General features: G+C 42.5%; 1 protein-coding gene across 1 annotated transcript in view; it reads right to left on the bottom strand.

The window, feature by feature from the left end:
- Positions 1-22846, bottom strand: part of pdlim2 (PDZ and LIM domain 2 (mystique)) — a 39538-nt gene extending 16692 nt beyond the window's left edge. Inside the window, exons 1-6 of the mRNA XM_034091664.2 lie at positions 22434-22846; positions 14107-14231; positions 11874-12025; positions 7991-8060; positions 7424-7569; positions 6030-6093 (exon numbers count right to left, since the gene is read on the bottom strand). Of these exons, the coding sequence (XP_033947555.1) occupies positions 6030-6093; positions 7424-7569; positions 7991-8060; positions 11874-12025; positions 14107-14199 (525 nt within the window). The 5' untranslated portion in view covers positions 14200-14231; positions 22434-22846. The remainder of the gene's footprint in view (positions 1-6029; positions 6094-7423; positions 7570-7990; positions 8061-11873; positions 12026-14106; positions 14232-22433) is intronic.
- Between the last annotated feature and the right edge of the window lie 89 nt (positions 22847-22935).

The raw sequence follows: 22935 nt of genomic DNA, 5'->3' as shown, positions 1-22935 counted from the left end.
TCCTGTTTCAAGCTCTGGGAATATATGCTGACATGTCTGTTTTTGCTGGCATGAACACACTGTGGGGCAGTTATACACGTCGTTCCCTTGACAACAACTTTTGGAATGTTGACATACCGCGCAACCACCTTCGTAAACGGCTCAGACGAGTGAAAAGACCCATCTCTCCCCGCCAACGTTTCCCCATAAAACCCATAGAGCCAAGTGTCCCCATGAAGTGAGCCAGGGAGCCTGGAAAGCACCGGGAAGCAAAAGTGCCCCAGTTAGCTTTTCCACTCTGAGGGAAAGAAAAACAGGCGTGCTGACCAATCAGTGGGGATGAGGAGAGGCATGCTGCCGGCCACAATGGACCCCCGGCTTAACGGCTACCAGTCCACGTGAAAAGGCCTCGCACTGTCCAGTCACAGAGCTCACTGTGCAGGGAGGAAGAAGAACACATCCCTACAGCGTGGCCCCGACACGGGCTTGGCTTAGGACCGACCGGCCAGCCAAACCAAACAACAGTCCCGATCATGTCAGACCTAAAATAGTACATCATTCCAAGCCATCAACGTCAAGGAAGAGGTATGCATGTGTGTTTAGTGCTTTAGGAGAAGCACTCACAGGTTAGGTGCTTTGACATCTCCAAGTGTCCAGCCCTGAAGATTAAGGATTGTAATACTAACAATCTCCAACCAACAGTGCGTGCAATATAAAATCTGACATTTGACTCAATTTAAAAAAAACATAAACTTAGTTCTATTCCTGCATGCCAAGGCGCAATTTCTGCGCCAAAGCGATGACCACAGCTTTGCACTCCAGTCCACCACAACCTCCAGAATAGAGCCATCCCGGCCGCTGGCTTGCAGCAGAATATTGGACATCGCATGGAGGATGTATGGATGGATACTTACCCTGCCCTCTCTGGATAAAAGGCTCAGTGACACATGGAACACTGCCAAGGCCACTGCATCCAATGTAGCATAAAGAGGAAAGATTGCTCTGCACGGGTGTCACCCAGCAGGATCTGGCCATCCTAGTGTAGGATATATATATATATATATATATATATAAATATAAATATAAAGCAACCACCCTATCCCAGCTCAGGAAGCCCACTAAGGCAGCCCTCAGGAACCTCAAAGTGCAGCAACTGAAAACCCAGACATGGAGCCCGGTCCTAATGGCCCAGTGACGGGTCGTGTCTCATGAAAAGCAGTTTGGTTTTGGCCCGATTCACCGTAACAGAGATCCCGTTGTGGTCATTTCTTGATGATATAAACAGATGCTCTGAATCATGACGGGTGCCGGCCATTTAAGATACAATCTCATGCTGGCGCTCAGGAATCTAGGATGCCTTTGCCCCTTTAGTCATGGTGTTGATCGGGTTGATATGCAAGACTGAACAAAGTCGGTTACATCATGGCATGACTAAAGAAAACGACATGATATAAAGCTACGGCTAATAACGTGCATCAGTGACCCTTTGGGACCATAAAGGGAAATGGCTTTACTCTCATATTCCTGCAGCGGTTTCCAACACACACAGCAATACATTTAAAATGAACAGTTTCCTTTGGATTCGTCTTTCTTCTTCTGGGGGTCAGTGGTTCCATTAAGCTGATACGTTTGGGGACAAAGGTCATGGTAGACTGGTAGGTTGGGCCTGCTGCTTCACAGGATGAATGCTTCCTGCAACCAAGACTTGAACCCACAGCAAAGGTTACTCTCCTTATGTAATGCACTACCCTAAGCTTTCTAGATCAAAATGTACTGTACATTTCCTTAAAGTTAGTCGTCGATGTGCCCAAGCGTTTATGTAATGGGACATTTGAAGGTCAATAAAGGATTTCTTCTCAGAGGGGATATTGTTTAACAGTAAGAATGAATGAACCCAATAGACACTACTGCTCCATGTAAAATAATAAAACAATGCGTGAAAAGGTTAAATCAGGTTAGGTACTTTTGTATTTCAAAGTGCGTTGACCAGTTTAAAAACATGCAATTATAATGTTTGCATATTATCAGACATGTGTTCTGTTTAGTGCTTCAGGCAATTTGGACTTCATGATGAGGCACAACAGAAATGATGGGCTGATGCAGCATGTTATGACGGTTTAAGTACAGTTTGGGAATGTAAGCTGGCTCCCCGTGTCCTCTCCACCCTGAGGCATGTCTCTTCTACAACCCATCACACAACGACAGGCCTTGTGACGTGGGGGAAAAAGCAGCCCCAGCCTTCCACAACCTCTGCCATCACAGCCACTATTGTATACATGCTTTTTCTCAGGATATCCAACACCCTGGAAAATGGGGGATCCCATTGCGCATCCCACTCTCCACACTCGGGGAGCCAAAACAAGGGTGGAAAAGCCTTTTAGGAGCTTTTCATGGAGGCTGATCACCTGATACAGCAGCACTCTGCACCTCTTAGGACGGACAGAGGGCCTTGTTATGGACGCTCCGCATCTTAGCGCTAACTGGGCTGCTGTGTTCCTGCCAGGCGGAGCAGCATAATGCACAGTGTGCCCGTGGCAGGCCTCTTCCCAGCCATTTCCCCACAGAGCGCTCTGAAAGAACTCCACTCACTAATCACAGCGCTGCGGAGGGAGGCTCGTCACCACTTTAAAACCAGGGTAGACATCCATTGGAGGAAGGGGTCAGCCAAAACCCAAAACTCTCATCCACTGGGCTGGATGATGGTAAACACTGAGGCTGTCAGGCGTAGAGGGCAAAGCAAACAATTCAAATCAGATTAAAGAGCAGACAAATAAGACAAAGCAGCGATTAAACGCTTCAAAATTCTGTTTTCTTTAAACATGTAGCCTGATATTAATTCAAATAGCAGACTACCAAAACACGTAGCTTGGTATTATTTTAAGCATAATAAAAATAAGGTTGGTAATGCAAAAAAAGGTCAAGTTGATATTGGATTAGAGGGAGAGAGGAGGAATGTGATGGCTCCCAAAGGGAACGAGAGGATATGCATTCTAACTTTGGAAAAAGAGCTGAATTTAAAAATGTTGAGATATTGGGAGAACTGGCAGCTACATGTATACCACAAACACGCAACGTGTTTCCGGATAGAACAATTGTATTCCTACGGACTCGCCGAAGAAGCCCTGAGCCACAACACAGATCTTAATGCGTTTTATACCGGAGTTTCCTGGTTGGCTGGCCGCAGCCTCACTAAGACTCACAATAACTTTTATAATGTGGTTTTGGGATTGATGCTGAAAAACATCAGCAGCTGTATTCAAGACTTATAATGCCTTCAGTGAGCAATAATACAATGATAAAATTAAGTAAGTCAACCTAATTGAGTATTAGGGTGACTGTGGCTGCGAGGGAGTGCGGTCGTCTTTCAACCGGAAGGTTGTGGGGTCGATCCCAGCCCGTGCAGTCAACATGTCGATGTATCCTTGGGCAAGATACTTAACCCCGAGTTGCTCCCGATGGCATGGCCAACGGTGTGTGCATGTTAGGTCCTAGAGTAAGGTACACTGCTCTGTATGAATGGGTGAATGACATGTAGTATATAAAGCGCTTTGAGGGGTCGTAAAGACTGGATAAAGCGTTATATAAGTACAGTCCATTTATTAGTACTTAGTACTATTCAGATCATAAGACCACAAAGCCAAAAGGACAGGATGTGATAAGCGCTATTGTAGCTTGAACCAAGACTTTTAAAATACTTTATAGCAGAGTGCTTTAGGAACTAAGCATTGCTGGGTTCACAAGATACATTTTTAAACGAAAATATATTTCCTTAAAACTTCAAAACGAAAGATGTCCTGAATTGTAGACCCATGGTTTGGGTTAAGCTGTAAATTCAACTCAGCTCTTTGGGTAAACCCTATGCATGGTAAATGCTCATGTTCATTACTCTAAATCCCCAAGTTTATAACATAAACTTCCTGTTAAATTTGAAGGCTTAAGTCCAATTCAAAATAACCCTGAAATAGACTTTGAGAAGCTCTATAAAATATCCACAGAAAATAATATACCACTGTTTTCACAGGCGGAGTAGTACTGCAGTGTACTGCTGTAGTTCTCCTTTAAAAACACCAGACCTCATCATCTGGATTTGAACCGATTTATTTATAATAGTTACTTTTCAATCAGGAGGGATCCATGGAACAGAAAAGGTGTTCGGACTTGACACCAGACAACTTTATCATCTCCAGTCCAGCCTACTGTCTGCCTGAGGCTCCAGTCACATATCATGCGCGTGGTGTCAGTCGAATGTGCCCAAACAGCGAGGCAGTCAGAGAGCTGATTCATGTCTGCACACACAGACAGCACGCACCTCTCTCTGCGCTAAAACAACTGAAGGAGACAACATGCCGTGCAGCTTTGCAATCACATCAAATTACTTATTAGGAGAGACCGTCTTGCATTCCTAAAGACTATATGTTTCTGGGAGCAGAGTTCATGACTGACAGAAACATTAGATTTTGATAAAGGGTGGTTGAAAGTGTTTTGACAAAGTAATTGCGGCGTCCTCCAAAGCACCACTTGGACCCCAGTTACATCACGGCTAGACTGGTTCATCTTTCTTCCAGCGTGACGGAGATTTAAAGCACTCCGCTCTGAGAGGATGGACGCCGCTGTGAGTGACACATGCATCTGATCCTATTTACCATGTAAACACCACACAGAACCCCAGGGAAATCTCAAAATGGACCTTCTCAGCTCGCGGCCTCCTAGAAGAAACGTTCAAATGTTTTTAAGTTCAAACCTCTGCATATTTATCCAACTCTATGCAAAGTCCAGTGTTACAAAAATGGCTGGAATTCCTTGTGTCATTGTGAAAGGTCATGCATGTGTTTTCCTGCTCTGCCATCTCACATGTTCCATCAGTGGGATCCGTGCTGGAGACTAAGCATGTAAGCATAGCTGAAATAACTCACGATGAACTTTCCCACAACATCTTCCTCTCCTTAACTCACTGAAGTCTTTCCAGTTGCCTTTCTTGGCTGCAATTGTACAAAAAGCACTGCATAGTTTAGCTGCAGCCTGATGATAACCCCCCCGAGTCAGTATTTGACCACTTCCACATTTGTTACCGTTCACCGAGATGAATGCGTCTCCATTCAGACAACTAAAAGGTTAAAGACCATTGTTTTGGAACAAAGTCATATTTCCTTTGAGCCGGCTCTGAATAAAAACAGCTCCATGCTGTTGAGCTTAATGTCAGATATTTTCAAAGAATAACCTTTGCAGTTCATACACTCCCTGCTGTAAAAATGTCAGTCCCTCCCTGCTTCCTGCCTTTACTGTGAAGTCTATGAGAGGTATCAGAGAGTCCACAAACAAACCCTCTGTCGGGCATCTGTTGTGGCATCGGAGAGTAACAATTCAAAGGAAAGGCACAACATTCAAACATGTTATTCCTGCACACTGCGACGGTACAGAACACAGATCTAGAGATAAGAGGACAATGACCTTCAGCTGTACGACTAAATCAACTGCAGCTACAGATTAATGACAGATTGGCATTGGAGGAAATGTACCATTTATAAAAACATTTTCATGCTTTTAATAATTCCTTGTATTTATAATTATAGCGCTTTTTTGTCAGACATTAAAGGTGGGGTAGGTAAGTTTGAGAAACCGGCTCGAGATACACTTTGTTATATTCCATGGAATGCTCTTAACATCCGGAAAGCAATGAATATCTTAAGTGTTTGGACAAAAGCGCACTCGAGCTGGTTTCTCTGAAACTACCTACCCCACCTTTAAGGTAATTGTCCTAGATGTAAACCTGTAGTGCCATTAAACCCAGATAATCATCGTCTTTACAGCAGTGGCAGTAAACAAAGAGAAACACCACAAAGTCTTTAACTCTAGTTTCTGGTTGGAGAAGTCTGAAACATCACGGTCACTAAAACCCAATAGACCGTGTCTAATTGAAGACATTTTATAATTGGAAATCATCTCGACTGACAGCTATTGACCAAACAAATCTGGAAAGCTGACCACTTGCAAAAGGTAGCAGATAGACAGGAATAAATAAAGGTTTAAAAAAATAAACAGTAGAAACCAACCTGGGACAGCGGTCTGGACAGCCTGTGACTCTTCTCATCTGGAGACCACGGGCGCAGCGTGACACTGTAACAAAAGACACCACAGTTAACCAAAGATGTGGGGAAGGCAATATCCCAATATACAGTTTACTGTATGAGAGAAAAATGTCAATACTCCAAGATTTCTCCACTTCGTTCATGTGTTACAGTATTCTTTCTTTAAAAACAGATGCATTATGCTACCGTGGAATTTGTGTGAATCAATAAGCAGAAAATACTAATTGAACTATTTTTAAATGACTTCTATGATGAATGTGATTAAGTACTTTAATGCATCTATACAAAAATAATAAAATGACATATGTTGTGATGGAGGATTTGATCCACATTGCCAAATCCATAATGAATAGAATTATAATCATAGAACTGCACCGATAGGATATATACAAATTCCAGTAACAGTAAACTTTTATTTTGACAAACAATGATCTGCACAATTTAACTGACCCTCACTATTATATGGTGTTAAATGTGTTGATTAAGATGGAAACATAATATAAATTAGCAAGTAATTCTCGTTATACTACAAGTTGTTTTACAAGACTGAATTACAAGCAGGGCAGGAAGTTTCATCGGTCTGGACCAGGCAAGGTATTTGAGTTTTGACTATGATCTACTAACACTTGTCCACTAACTGTCAACACACGGACACGCAGCGACAGAACAGCGCGGTGAATGTTCCACATTTGGCCTTTTGTTAAGGTGAATGCAAACTGTGGAATGTGATATCCTGTGCATATCCTTTGTTACTACAGTACAATCACACGGCTCCACTTTCTCTCTGTTATTCCCATACCTATTGACTCTGGTCCTACTGTGGAGTCAAGAGAACACTTGTTGCGACCTTTTGTCCAGATATAAGCCCATTGAAGAAGTGAATGGACCCGTTTCTAAAAGAAAACCCCTAAAGACTTTATCTTAGACCCTGTTCATGCTAAAATAACTTCATTTTAAATTAAACTTTTCTGTCCAAACTGTAATTTAGAAGTAACCGGATCACATGTTTGTAAATTCAGACGGTATAATCCTTTGCTTTTGTTACAGCACTAGCCGCCACAATAACAATGTAGGAGTAGACAAGCAGGTTGAGGGTTCGGTATCTGTTCACAACTGGAAATGCTACAGCAGTGCTTATATTTGAGTAACACTAATGGGTTTTTAAAGCAACATCTAAGCATGAGTTTCAAACGTAACGCCCAGAGTGGATTCTTGATTACAGGAGGTTACATCTACCTTTAAAAAGCCTAATCAGATAAGCATCGCAGATTAATAGTGTGACTGACTTCTTTCAGATATGCAATAAAGCACACATTTGATCTGCAGGCTTGAACATTGCACTGTGGTCACCGAGTTACCTCTTGTTGATGGTGGGTGTCAGCCTCTTCCCGTCAGAGCTGCCAAAGGGATCTGGTGAGTAAGGTCCGGGTGACAGAGACGCCGGGCTGGAGATGGTGTACTCTTTGTAGTTCTGATTCTCATCTCTACTCACTATCACGGCCTCCTACAACGCATCACAGGAATGTCATCACATTACCATCCGTGTATATAACTTGATTATTTGTACTGCAAGTAGAACGGAGAAGCATAACAGACACCTTTGAGAATACCTTCTCACACATGAATGCATAAATAAATGTTGTATCAATAAACAAATCCTGAGATGTTGTACTTAGTATCAACATGTGGTGATTTGGGACTCATGTTGATCTCAATAATACACCGAAACCCATACTAAATCACTACAAAGTATTTTATTGCTTCCATATTGAGGAAGCAAAAGAAGCAGATATGTCATAAACAGATGTGCCATGCATGCATTAGTAGAAATGAAGCACATATGGAGAATACTGTTATGACACAAATTTTCAATTTAGTGAAGACATGAAGACAAACTGTGGACAGATTAAAGCTCCTGTGCTGACCTGGAAGCGTCCGGTGATCTGCTCGGGGCTGATGGTGCCGTTGGTCTGTCCAGAGCTGGGAGGGTCAGGTCTTGAAAGAAATAAAACCACAGATCAACCGTCTGTCAACACTCATAATATCTGCATACCCAAAAATGATTTCCCATTTGATTAAAGGGCTGATCTCATTGCTGTTGAATTGAAAAAATAATCAACTAAGGCACTAAACACATTAAATAAATAAGCAACGTAGTCAAAACTTTTAAATTACTTTCTGGACAAGCATCTGCACTTCAAAGTACGTCATGTTTAAGAACTTTCAAGAAAAATAATCAATTTTCTAAAAGGGTCATAAGTCTAAGGGAACTTCATTTGAAGTACAAACAAAAACATCATTTTTGACATCGCTTTTGCTAATGTCCTGGCAGGCCTCCATCAGTATGTTCCCATTAAACCTACAGAGTACAGCAGAGGAAGAGCACTGCAGACCCTGGACCCCTTTAGGAAATATTCATGGCTCGTCTTTCCATCAAGTGACTTTTGTTTTACTTTCTTAAATAGAAAACACTGTACGCCATTCCATAATTGCTTCTGCAGAGGAAAATATGGGCAGTATAAGCGCCAATGCAAACACACAGTACCCCCCCGGCTGCAGGGCCAGAGGCTGACAGGCTTTTGGTTGAGCCTGAGGTAATGAGGCACACAGGAAGGCCTGGATGCCTGTGGTAAATCACCCAGAAACACACCTCCGAGTACTGAGTACAAGAGAGATGGCAAGACGACAAGAACTGATACGGAGACATTTTTTATCCCTGGGTAAGAGATATTTGTGGCTAGCTGAAAACACATTTCTTTGAATTATGATCTGCCCAGCTGCAAAATGCTCACCTTTGCTTAGACTTCCACTCATCACCTACATGAGACATGTTTAAGATCAATGATTAGATAACAGCTACTCTATTTCCGATGACCTCTTGTTACACATCTCCATGACAGTCAGAATTTGCTTCTGGTGAAATTGCTGACTGTGACTGTATTCCAGACTGACATACTGTAAATGAGCACGTGAAGCCCTCTCCTGTTATGTGCTGTGCACAGCTGTCAACAAGGGAACCTGGAGTTAATCTGCCGGAGGCAGATTCTTCCAATGTCATGCCCAGCATTGCAAGAATACTATTCTGAGAACTGGAAATAAAAAAAATGAAATATTTACTAAAGAAGATTCAAATCCAAAAGAAGCAGAAGTTAAATATACTGTACTGTTTGAGGTTTTGATTTCGTTTGAAAAGTGATCGATAGAATAAGCCAAAGTTAAATTGTTCCAAGTGGCAACCTGTGATACTACAAAATGAAGCTATCATGCAAGTGTCAACTGCAGTTCCTCAAATAGTCCCCTCATACTGGCTCAAATCTAGTCAATCCCTATTGAGACCAATGTTAAAATGCCCAAACATTTACATCCTGTAAAATAACAGAATAATTTTTGGTTATCCCATAGTTAGACCGTTAGTCACACTGCCAAGACTTCAATCGCTGGAGACACGCACAGAGCTTTAATATATTACTACCAACATTTAACAGCATCTCAGTATCAAAGATAACACTATAGTACTGCACCAGCATAGCTGTGTGGTAAAGCTATACCCAGGGCCGCCCCTCCCTACAGGCCAATCACGCAGACTGCATGGGGCCCCGCCTTGCGCAGGGGGCCCCGCCCAGAGGGCCTCAGCTGCTGTGCGCAGTTCTCCGGCTAGTATTTTCACTATATTCATTCTGTAGTGCACTATTAAGATCAAAACATATCTTAAGTCTGCTTGAATGATGGATTTATTGTCTACATTTCCAGGGCCATTGCTGAAATGTATGAAAAAGGGAGGCACAGAAGAAGCACCCAGTACCCCCACCATCACCTCAGACCCAGCCAGGAGATCATCACCTCCCAAAGCTGCCACTACCAAAAACTGCCCTGGAGATGTTGTCATTTCTCCATGAAAAAGAGTTACAGGAACTGTACCCAAGTCTTTGGATTGCCCTCCGCATTGCAGTAACTCTTCCTGTTATAGGAAATGCAGACGTGTTCACTTGTAAACACATACTGAAAGACATGCACATTGACCTGACTGTATAAATATGTTACTGTGTGTTAATAATAATAACAAATGTGCAAACTACTTGGTCTCCCAACAATTGTTTTAATCCTAACTACTTGGTGTTTCTTGGGGGGGGGGCTCATCACACAATCTCGCTTGGGGCCTCAAGTTGGCCAGGGCTTACCCATGAGTATTTACAACTGCATTCAAGAGAGCAACTGGATCAGAGACACGAATGGTCAACATTGGTCAACGTGACATCCTCCACAAGGCATCAATGAACAATGGAGTCCAAACAAGTAGCTTCGAACAAAGGGTCGATGACAAGACAGTGATGGTGTGATTGCTTTGTTATGCAAAAATAACCCAGTTGGCAAAGTCTGGGATGAGAATGTTGTTGGCTGCACCAACAAAAAACCACTGCCTCTGTATACAGGACAGACACGCCTCAAACATTTTGATGATGAGCAGATGCCAGCGTCTTCCATTGTGCAACCCCATGTGTTATGACTAGGGTATCGTTTGAATTTCCACGATTCGATTCTACTTCTCGATTCTTTGAGGGGCAGGGGAAAAAAATACCAAAAAAAATTACATTTATTCGAGAAACTTTTACACGGGTTAGTTTACAGTAATATTCACATTAATCAGTCCGTTTATATTCACTGCTATGTAACTGTAACCTGAGAACCACTGAAGCTACAACAGTGCAACTTTTAAAAAGGAACCTCCCAGAGCTGTCAGCACAGCGCCTCCACAGATCTGGCGCCCTAGGCGAACATCCGCCAGTGCGACGGGCCGGCCCCGGTCTCAGGTTACGCTGTAGGAAGTGTAGGTACAACGCTACACTTTGGGTACAACGCTACATTTCCCGCCCCGCCGCAGTCATACAGTAGGCTACGGAGAGCGGCGAGAAACATTTCCTCAGGCATCGAAAAGCGGAACCGAAATTCACATTTCTAAATGATGCCGTTGGAATCGAAATGTTGGTTCTCGGTACCCAACCCTAGTTATGACAGCCAGTACCCACATCGCTGCTGGTTTGATGACAATTACCTACCGAACAGATGTTGAGCTGGCAGGACTCTCGCTAAGCTAAGAACAAATCAGACATTACAGATGTGTGCCACTCAACTATACACCTCTTGAGAGTGTTATTAAGACAGGAGTCTGGGTGCTGGACAGTTCACAGAGTGGGATTAATGACACAGTGGCATTATCCTGGGCAAGCCAAGAGAAATGGTGTTGTTTCTGGCTTGGTGGAGACATGAGGTCAGCAGGAAAAAAATGCACTCGCATGGACCATCCAAGGAGGAAGTATGTGAAAGCACACGTGAGTGGGAGTGTGTTTGGGACACAAAAAAGAGTGACGAGGGCAATTGTGACAAGAAATCTGAATTTAGGGAGGACATTTAATCAAAATGCCGTCCAATGACATTCCTGGCTCAAATGAAAACATGTATAAGCCAACTCAAACTCATCCAAACAAGGTCTTGGCCAATCTCTTCCCTGGTCCTTCTTAATACACTGTTTTGAGAACTCAGCTCTCATACATGCTGGCATTTCTCCTGATTATAATCACTTGTTTTTGTTTGTACAGTGTCTGCATGATAAAGCTAAAAACATCATTAAGAAAAAAGAGGATCTGGGGCAACTGTGGTCTTGGCACAAGTGCAGAAAATGAGGGCTTTTCATATGGGAAAGTATGCTGCAGACGGTTGCATGGCACTGCATTGCATAGGCGTATAAATCCAATGCATAACATGAAGTCATGGAAGCAGGAACATTTGTTTGTATAGCAGATCTGCACGTACCTCTCTACCACGAGCTGCAGCTGAGTCTTTGAGTTCTTGATCTTGTTCTGGGCCTCCACGTTCAGCATGTCCGCCGTGTTCTCCCCGTTGATCTCAGAGATAATGTCTCCAGGTTGCATGTCGGCCATCTCTGCCTTGCTACCCCCGTTGACCTGTTGAAAAGGAAGAACGAGATCATGTTGGGACCTACTGGCCTCAGGTCCTGCTCTCAACATCCCACTTATGGATGATATCCATCTGGCAAGCGTAGACCGCTCTGTATCTTTTGGCTGTGTGGACAATTTGTCAGCGGCTGACACTCGGCATTAACAAATGAGTAAATGAGAATAGGTGTTGATGAGTTGCTTCACACCTCTGCCACACTCATCGAACCGTCGCCCTCTGGAACACATAATACTCGGAATAAATACCAACAGACGGCACATTGTTCACACACATGGAACGAGGCAGTGGCGGTCAGCAGCGGACAGATTCACGACACCCTCGGGGAGAAGCCATTAGTGTGAAACTACTTGATGGTTTGACTGGGCCTGACCTTTGCAGCCGGCCTCCGCGCATGTCAAAGCCAATGCTATAACGCCACATCAGAAGGAATTCCACACTAATGGGCCGAAACATAATGTCCAAGCCACCGCTCTCAGCTTGGTTCCCGAGTCCCGGGCTCCCAAACACACAGGCTTACTAAAACAAAATGGCGAATAAATGAGGAGGTTGCAGCTGCTTAGAATTTAGAGAGAAGTATGACATTTGCCACAAACCGTGCTCGCCTCACAGTGAAAAACAGAGCGAGGCAATAAAACAAAGAATGCTAAACAAAACAAATAGAGCCAATCAAAGAAGATGAAAGGCTCTGTCCTACATCTAAAGGGGACAAATTGATGCAAAGCGAGTGCCAGTCTACGGGCTGTTTGCTCTCTGATGTTGCTAAACTGACAGAGGTGCCATGTCTGTGGGCCCACTCCAGAGGCAATTAGGCGTTGCTGTGTTGACCTACAGTATTGCGTGCCTTTTCTGATCAGAACACGCCTGGTTTCACAGAAACCAGGATTGTTCCCCGACTGAAAAGCTATCTTTCAGGCTAACGAATAAAAGAGGGCATCTATGTCGTCTCTATGCCAAGTGCAAACCACTTCAGAGGGTCCAATCCTGTGGCTGCTTTACCACGAGGGGTGTGTGTGTGTGTGCGTGTGCGTGGTCTAGCATTACTATACTTGTGGGGACCTAAATCTGTTTACATAGTCACGTGTGGGGACTGGCTTCCCTCATGGGGACAAATTGGAGGTCCCCATGAGGGAATCATTAACTTTAGGGTGAAGACTTGGTAGGTTTAGGGTTAGGGTAAGGGTAAGGCATGTGTTGGTTAAGGTTAGGATAAGTCTCCAGGAAATGTAATGTCCCCTGAAGTGATGTATACATGGTGAGTGTGTGTGTGTGTGTGTGTGTGTGTGTGTGTGTGTGTGTGTGTGTGTGTGTGTGTGTGTGTGTGTGTGTGTGTGTGTGTGTGTGTGTTAAGCCATTTACAAACTGGGCTTTGCAGACCAATGAAGTTTCTCTCAGCAGGAATCCGTCACTTCGGAGAACCAGTTTGATACTTGAGACAAGCAAACATGCTGGTGTTGTTTACTGGTCAGCAGTGAGAGAAGAAAAATCAGCTCGTATGTCTGGCATAAAGAGGGGGGTAAACAATTCATGCTTTTGAAGTCTGAGTCCGTGTGAAGCACTGGTGCCATGCCATAGTGTGGCCATAATTCATCGTTTATGGTCTAAGGAGAAAGTCTGAGGTGGTGACGGTAGAACTGGGAGTCTCTGGTATGCAGAAGGTTTCCTGGTGTTGTTTACTGCGCGCCGTGCTGCTTATAGTGGCAACATTTCCACTTGTTTTATTCCATCTTCCTTTCTTTTCTTTTTAAACAGTGACTAGGAATGTACTGATGTTAATGCACTCAAGACACACGGACCCCCCCTCACCTCCCACCTCGGCTTCCACTGTAACTGTAATCAGTGGTTTCCTTCTAATGTAATCTACTTCCATTCTTTTCCAACGGGTTTAGTAGTCAAGGACATAGTTACGAAGCAGCGCGCGGACACAAACAAAGACCAGAAAAGAGACGTAGTGCGGAGGAAGTTGACTTTGTGGAAACACGGCCTGTAATGGCATGTTATGCAAAAACAAGAGGATATGGTTTGATAAGGTGTGACGAGGTTCAGCAACAAGGCGGCCGTGTTGAATTACCTTTGATACAGTAATGGCCTTCTTGAAGTCCCTTCCTCCATATATTCTGAAGCCCCATGGCGAAGGACCAATAAGGTTCACCGTCAGCGCCATTTAGTGATCAGGTCGGCACACTCGTCAAATCTCTGGAGAGAAAAAAGAGACATAGAAAGCATGAGAATGACAGTAGTATGTGGGACATAAACATATGCACCACTGAGTGTTTCCATCATGGCCAGGACGGGTGAAACAGTCTGCTAGCATTGCTTAAGCTAAGCTAAGCTAAGCACCTATACGTCCCAATATGGTAAATTGTCCCGATACAAGGCTTTAAAGTTGAACAAAATAGCCTCGTTTGTTAATGTCCCTAAACGAAGAAGCTGCATTTATATACCCTTGTTAATAGTTTATATACTTATTAACTGTACTGTTTAGTTATTTCTACATTCTTACTCTTAAAAGTATTTACGTTGAAAGGTAGCCAAGTTTGCTATAATATTATATTTGAAATCAGAAACCTTATGTGTAAACTAATCTGTGATTAATTTTCCTGCAAAATCAAACAGTGAGTATACAATAATATAAGAATAAAAGATATACCCATCAAACAATCTAGCAAGTTTTTATATTATTATTATTTAATATTTAGTACAGGCAGGCGTCTCAAGTAAATTAGGAAACGACACCAATGTAGGCGAGAAGACATTGTATTTGACATAAGCCACCTTTCATCTCCAGCAACCCTTCACTTCCACGGACCAAGTCCCCTTGACAAGAATTTTGAAACCACATCAAACAGGAATTGGAAGAATCTCCAACCAAAGACACATGACTGACGAACAATACTGAAGTGTCTGCAAAGCCAAAGAGCGCATCAAGTCCAAATGCTCTTTCATGACAAGGATAAACAAATTAAAAGTCGTGCTGGAATACATTTCACGGACTGTTGTGTTTAATGTACATATTTAGTATACAGTGTCGTAGTTCCAATATTTATGAATGCTTGGCATTAATATTTAAAGATTTTGCTTCTCACAAAGTCTGTTGTCAATCACTGGAGGCGCCGTGTTTAGTGAAACCATGTGAGCCATTGTTCTATTCTCTGTTGGAGACAGATTTTTGAATGGCATAGTGCAATATTAAGAAAATCAAGCCTTCCCATAAAGGGACAAATCAGTTCATTTTGACAATGGGATTGACAGTCATGTCATATCATGTCGTCTGTTAAGGAACAAGATTCTGTTACACTTCATAATTACGTACAAATGAGCTACATGAATAGATAGCCAAGTAACAGATGTTCTTTCATTCTCTTGTAATCTTTAATTACCGGTGATGATTGCGCTTCCAAGATATTACACATTGCAGAATCATAATTGGTTTGTGGAATGTGTGCTACCGTCTGCAGCATAGATTTTCTTCAGCTGTTCGTAAAAACGTTCTGCAATGGCTCATTTGTGTGGGGGTCCACATGAGTAAATACTTTAAATATTGAATATCCAGCTTCATGCTCACTGACACGGCAAGCACCTGGCGGGTGTTTACCATTCCTACAAACAAATCACTCGGTGTCAAATTCCCCTTGGTGTGAACACTGTTGGCTGAACTGCATGGCAAGGTTCACAATGTGCCTATCAGCAAGGTGGGTTACAAAACATGGCACTGATGATGGCAATAAAACATCCTCAATAAATCTTGAGTTGTTTTGGGAGATAATTAACTAAACTCACTGTAAACATTAACACCTCTTATATATTCTATCAAATCAGTGGGAGAAAACTGGAGCAGAACACACTTTAAAGCAGGGGTGTCAAACTCTCATCGAGGGCCACATCAGCATTATGGTTGCACTCAAAGGGCCGGTTGTAATTTTAAAACTTTATAAATAATATACATATTTAATAATAATAATATACATATTTAATATATTAATACATGATTGCCTCTGCATTGGATTATTATACGATAGGGTAATAACTTCATAATTAACTACGTCTGAAAGAAGAAGTCTAGGGCAAATAAGTGCAAGTCTCTTCAGTGAGAATGTCACAAAATGATTTAAAAAGAAAATCCAAATTCTGAAAAAAAAGTCAAAATCCCCCCAAAAAGTGACATTTTGAAAAAAAAAGTCCAACATTTTGAAAAAAAGTCAACATTTTGAAAAAAAGTCAAAATTCTGAGAAAACAAGGCATATCTGAGATGCATTGTGGGAAATGTAGTTTATGAGCAGTGGTAATGTAAACACATCTAACACACATATTATATGCTTTGCAAGCTCTTGTGGGGGCCACATAAAAATTAAGTCAAGGGCCGGATTTGGCCCCCGGGCCTTGAGTTTGACACCCCTGCTTTAAAGCATTAAAGTGATGTTTTAAACTTCCGGATAACGTGTGCTTTTAAGTGCTGGTTTGCTCAGACTTGGTTCACAGCTGCAGGTGAAGCGTGTCTGTTGCAGGATTGCATGCAGAGACAGTGGAGCGTAGGGTGATGATGGGCTGAGCATTTACAGTTTATAAACACATCAACACCTACACAACCCAAACACACACACGTGTCTGTGGCTCACTGTCAAAACATGCATTTATTTTAGATAAAGACATTAGAGTTACAAGTAATATATAGGTGCACACGTAGACAATTACACAAGCTCTTTTAAGTATAGCCTGCCCCTCGGAAAAAAAAAAAGTCTGCACCCAAACAATGTTAAATCATCCGGTGCCTAACCCGCAACAGAAACAAAGCGCCTTCCTTAATCGTCTGAAAGTAAATGCAGAACTCACACCTAATATTTGAGAGTTGCTTTCTACAGAGACAATCTGCATTTAATTTGAACTTTTTGGTATTAAATACATGTTCACTATCCCTATTGTTTTGTAAATGTCCATTCACACTTCATAAAAAGTCAAGTCATGCAGAATTATAAAGCAGTACTTTTCTTTTACTTGCTAAAATGCAGTTTTTAGCTCATCAAATATGGAGATGTCCTGCTTTTCGCATCATATTAAACTTAACATCTTTTGGTTTTGGAAAGACAAAACAAGATATCACCTTATTAGGATTAGGATGAGAATCGTGCTCCATTTAACCTCAACTATATCAGTTCATCGTGGATAAGGTCTGATAATCCCAGTCAAATCTCATTTGAAAGTTCATGCCGACTCTGCTTATCAGAAAGTGTTGACAGAAATACATATTGTGGCCAACAGTGGAATGTAAATCATAATCAACAAATAAAGTCTGCCAATGATTACACACATTGCATAATAGAGTTATCAAAGCTTCTAAAAGATACGAGGAGCAAAGGTACTGAACATCGTAGTCTTGCGAATAAAGTGGATATCTATTTCCTCCAATCTCTCTGAACCTTTTAATTAGCTGCACATTCCAGTGAGTGTTTGGGACAGTAGAGCAGCGATGGCCAGTCCTTAACAGTCCGGGCCAATTAGCCGGGTTAGTGGGCTCACCATCATTAGGGTCTCTGAATTGCTGTGGCCTCCAGAAATAAGTGAAGTTGTGATAATGACAGGGAGCAGCCGCCCCAAAGTTTCCCAGCCTCTGGTGGTGTCAATTCGTTCCATTTGCTTCTGCAGCGGACATTATGAACCGAGCACCCTGCTAATTCCCTGCGTAAACGTGCACTGTTCGCATCATAAAAGCCCTAATGGTGGATAAAGTCGAAGTGAAAGGATGGGGAAAGTATGCGGCAGACAGCTGAGAAGAAAAGCACATGGTGGTAAAGAATAAGTGGCACACTAATGCGCTTTAAATGGCCATTGACGAGGTTTTAAGACGGCACTGCTGCACCTGAGCAGCTGCCAATACCCATTAACAAGGCTAATTCTGTTCTGGTGACATCTCGCTGCCACGCCAAACTGGCAGCACAATTAAAACACCGCCAACACAATGAGAACAATTCTAGTCATGAAGTTATTTCTATAGCCCGATTCAGCATCAGCCGCACAGCAGGAGGTCAGCGTGAGGCGAATGGAAACTGGCCTATAGGCGGAGTGAAATACTCTCACTTCCGACCAACGCAACTGGCCTGCATTCCTACATACCAACATACAGCAGTCAGGTTGGACTAAAAGAAGCAGCTTTCCCGAACAGGTTCACCATTGGCTCATTAAACTAGTTCAATCGGTACGCCCATCTTAAAGTGACGTAGTCTAACTCTGTGATACGTCATACATCTGACATTCATTTGTGTGTGTGGGAAAAAGGTGTTGATAAGAATCTTCCTATGGAGGCTATAAAGGCTCTGCTGTTGAGATGTATCACAAGAGGTGCTTCTACGGATTTGTAATGCCGAGACAATTTAGTGAATTTAATTGATAACCATTTGCCACAAAACATTACCCAACAACGCACAGTTTCAAGCCAAAGGGCCAAAACGTTTTCTGACCCGAAGCTAAATGGTGAACTGCTTTTCAAACCTTCTTCTTCTTCTCTCGAGATGTCATAGTAAACCAAATAGGATTAGGTTTTGGATTGTTGGTCAAAACAAATAAGTATTAACAGCTTAAGTTTAAGGAAATTGCCGTGCGAGATAAGGCCCTACAATGTGGTCCTTCAATCTCCTTACAGCATCTAACAAAGCATTCATGCCAGGTGAGAAAGGACACTTCAGCTCAACAAGACCCTCAGGCGTTTCTCCACTGCTAACCCAAGAAGATAAGGGTTACCTGGGATCAACACATACAAATATTTGATCACTATGTTTTAATAGAGAGCTTTACTAGCAAATGGGAAACTAAAGTGAATGTCCAAGAACTCAGAAACACTATTTAGGGAAGAACCTAAAGTATGAACGTCATGTAATGGCTCAAGATATGAACTATTAGCAGGTTCAGGAATCATGTCGAACAAAGCCCCAAAGATGTTTACACTCTGTATTTGAAGCAACTTTGGTGTGGCAAGAACAATGAGAGGTTCAACGAGTAAACAAGAGCTTAATGAGGTCAGACTGACTTCACTTTCGGTGTCTGGGGAAATCAAAGCCTGTCACTCATGCATATACATCACAGGCCTTTTGGCAGATCTACATGTAGGGCCGTCCCTACAGGCAAAGGAGATAGTGGAGGTATGAAAGGGAAGAACAGTCCTTTCCCAATGTTGGATGCAACGCTCATCGTTTCAACATGCAGGGGAGCCTAAAGGGTTTCTTTGTCAAACTGTTTTCAATAATACATGACGTGCTCATGGCGAAAACTAAAGGACCGAAAGGAAAACATCGTCTCAAAATCAGATAAAGTTAGTAATATTTTAAGCTAAAATAAAAACGAGTGATTGATATTGAATGTTTTTGATGACATTTTGAAAGAAAAACCGTTTGCGAATAAGCATACGTGTAGCCGAACTTTGTCACATAAATATACATGTTGCCATGTGTTTACTGTGTATATATATATATATATTAAGAGTTTAACTGCAGCAGTATCGCAGCTATTTTAATTTGTGTTTGACTAGAAATGAGGTAAGCCTCGGTGTGTCTCCATTACGGTGAGAGGCGGTGAACCCGAGTGTCGTTTAGGGTGAGACTCAGACACACAACAACACCCAACTGATGTGCAGGCCTCAATTGAGAATGTTTACTTGACATAACAACCCATAACATGCGCTAACGGGTAGTTACAGCGGAATGAGTGAAACCTGCTAACACGAGTCTGAAACTGTCCCACTGGAGCATGGCAACAATGATAATGACTCACACACACGAGAGTAATTAACTTTAATCGGCAGGTCACCAAAACAGTGATGGCGACCATTGGTCATGTTGACGGTTATTATTAAAAAGTGAAAACAATTGATTAGAGAAACCATTATGTTTATCAAAGTGAATGCTCAGAATTAACACCTCATTCAAGGAATTCAACATTTGGAAAAACACAAAGCTACCATATGTTCTGCGGTGGAAATAAAATATTCATTAAAACTAAACCGCATAAAATAAACATTGTATTACTGACTAAACCTCTGTATATGGAAAAAGAAAAGGTCTGGCAGGCAAACCTGGCCACCTCCATCAACTCTCACCTCCTTTCTGAATCACCAGAACTTGACTGTTTTCCCTTCCTGGACTCTGGGCAGAAAACCACAGAACTGAAATGAACAAGCACTGGCTCAAGCTACATGTGAATACTAAAAGACAGGCTAATGAACATAGCAGATGCCGTACATCCCACTGAATAATTTGGATGTACTGCTTTGATTCGGCACACTCACTCAGATGAACCTCTGTGGCTGCGGGGGAATATTCCTCGTATGAATCACGCGTGTGGACGTACACCAGATTGAACTTTCCACAGTCCTTCGTCAGTGATGCGGTTTGATGTTGATTCTACCCTGTGTGTCACACAAGTAGGCACCTACCTGGACACACACCCTCTGAATTAACAGGAAAGGAATGCAATAGAAAGCCTCTCCCTGGACTGAGAAGAGTGAAATAACATTCTGGGCATTCTCCAAATCACACCCATTCGGTCAGATTTAGCAGTCACTAGGGAGATGAGAAAACATTAAACAACAACTTAATGATGTCAAAAAGGGTGTTGTTTAAGTTTCTGTATATTGACAATAGTACATGTGTCACCAAAGTAATTACACACCTGTAATTTCTGTTGGATAGCCTACTCCCTTTTCAGTGAGAACGCTTTTAAGGGTGCACCCTCCTGACATAAGCTTATCTTCTTCAGGTCAAAAAGACAAATTCTAAGATTACCCATCATCCCTTTTAAAACTTTGCAGCACTGCTACAGTGGACTAGATTGTGTCCCCGGTGACGTATGCTTGATAACAGGACAAGGACACTGTGGTAGTGTCTCCACTTATCTGCCTCTGCATCATCATCATCATCATCATCATCTGGAGATCATGTTACTGCTGTTCACACTCAACAGGCTGCACACACTGCTGCTCCGCAATCAGGCCGTTTCACCACATCCTCTGCATGCACCATTAGCCCCTCCTCACAAAGACACACCAACCACTTTGTTCTTCACATGCACACTCAAAAAACACTGTTGCATCTGTGCACCTTACTGCATCCAGAGGCATGTTTCATGCTTGCGGAGAAACATGCCCTACCCTACAAACTGTCACATTTAATGTAATATGAAAGTTACATCAGAAACCTGCCTCAGGTTAAACTGAAAACTACGCGCCAAAAAAAACCCTACTTTCATCACTTAGACACATAATGACTTCCTGCATAACCATAGACGTGTTTATCTCAGAGGAAAGCTGTTTGTTAGTGGCCTAAATGAAAAGCACAACACCACAGTAGTAATTAAAAACTAAAAAAGAAGACTACAAAAAAGAAAAAAAAAACCTCAACCGGATAGTAAAAACAACATATTCTTTCCTTGAGTTACAGAAGAAGGGAACGAGTTTTCTTGAAAAGCCACCGCGTTGCTCTTTCCAAAAGTACAGGGGTCTGTCTAGATGGCTTCAGCCCTGTCCTATCTGAGTAACAGCACTCTGACAAAGAGAAGCCACGAGGGAACAAACACTATAAAGTGAGAGTGTGTAAAAGTGAGGCACAAAAAACCAGTGGGGAAGCTTCACAAACTTTGGAAATACGAGGTTTCTGGACTATACATGAACTCTGTGAAACACCACAAATTAATGTCCCACCTGCTGAGCTCACAGGCCAGGTCTACTTATCTCTGAACATTGATTAAGTGAACTGTAGGAACAGCCATGTCTAGACTTTGTTTTAAAGTGAAGGGAGTGAGGGAATTACAGTGCTGAACTGGAACTACAGTGGACCACAACCCTCAAAAGGCCATTTTAAGAGGAGGGAGCGAAGATAACGGCTTACAGTTCTGAAGTAATGTGACATTAAGATTCCTGAGGTTGCACCTGGTCCAGCCCTTCCACTAATCACCCTGACTGGCTGCTTAATGTGCCAGAGAAATAACCTTCTGCTCTCCTGAATACAGATGCACTGACAGGGTGGAAGGTCTACAGAAGGTGCTGGAAAGTAGTCCTCTGTGTGGGCTAGTAAAGTGTTTTCAGTCAGTTATAATGACATTTCACTCATCTTTAGGCAAAACAGCTCATATGTGGGTAGTTCACATTTTAACTGCGCATCAATCATAATTTAGAAGCTTCAATGCATTCTGAGGTTCCCACACTTTATTAACGGAATAATAAGGACAATCAAAGTATAACAAATCCCAATAGTGAGAACTATAAAAACAGCAAGGGAACATACGGTACAAAGTGTTTAAAACTACTGAAGTTTTTGATAAATAAAAAGGAGCAATGCACATCCAATTCAGTTTGTTAAGTAAGCTACGACTTTTTAAGCAGTTTTAGACACTTTACCTCACAATACAGTACTTACCAAGGTAAGAAGAGTGATTTAAGGCGACTTCTCCACCTGTTAAATCGCGTCGCTCCTCGTCAAAACAGTAAACACAGATCCAGCTGAGAGTAGTTCACCTCAGATTAGAAAATTGCTTCCAAAATGCGACCAAACAAAAGCAGAAAGCAGATTTATAAATGTCCTCCGTGACTGTAGGAGCTCTGGAGCAGTGATGAGGCGCATGTAGTCCCTTGTGTCTTTTGTTTCAGATGTTAAGGTTGTGGCACTCATGGACACTACCTGTAGCTGCGCGCGCAGTGCTATCACTGAGATGAGCCATGTGCTGTTACCAAAATAAAAGGTCTGACACAGGCATGCAGGACTGGGCGGGTCGCATCACAGAGAAGAGAAGAGAGGAGGGTGCAGCACTGATAATTGAGCCATTTATCATGAAAACACGGAGGCTGCGTTTAGTGTGTGCGCGCCATCTGCTGACCGCGCGAAGCAGAGCAGCACGTGCTCACAGCGGCAATTAGTTAAT

The sequence above is a fragment of the Pseudochaenichthys georgianus genome, chromosome 9, assembly GCF_902827115.2.
Source record: "Pseudochaenichthys georgianus chromosome 9, fPseGeo1.2, whole genome shotgun sequence".
Classification (NCBI taxonomy): domain Eukaryota; kingdom Metazoa; phylum Chordata; class Actinopteri; order Perciformes; family Channichthyidae; genus Pseudochaenichthys; species Pseudochaenichthys georgianus.
The sequence above is the reverse complement of the archived record's forward strand: the minus strand, read 5'-3'. Positions and strand labels throughout refer to the sequence as shown.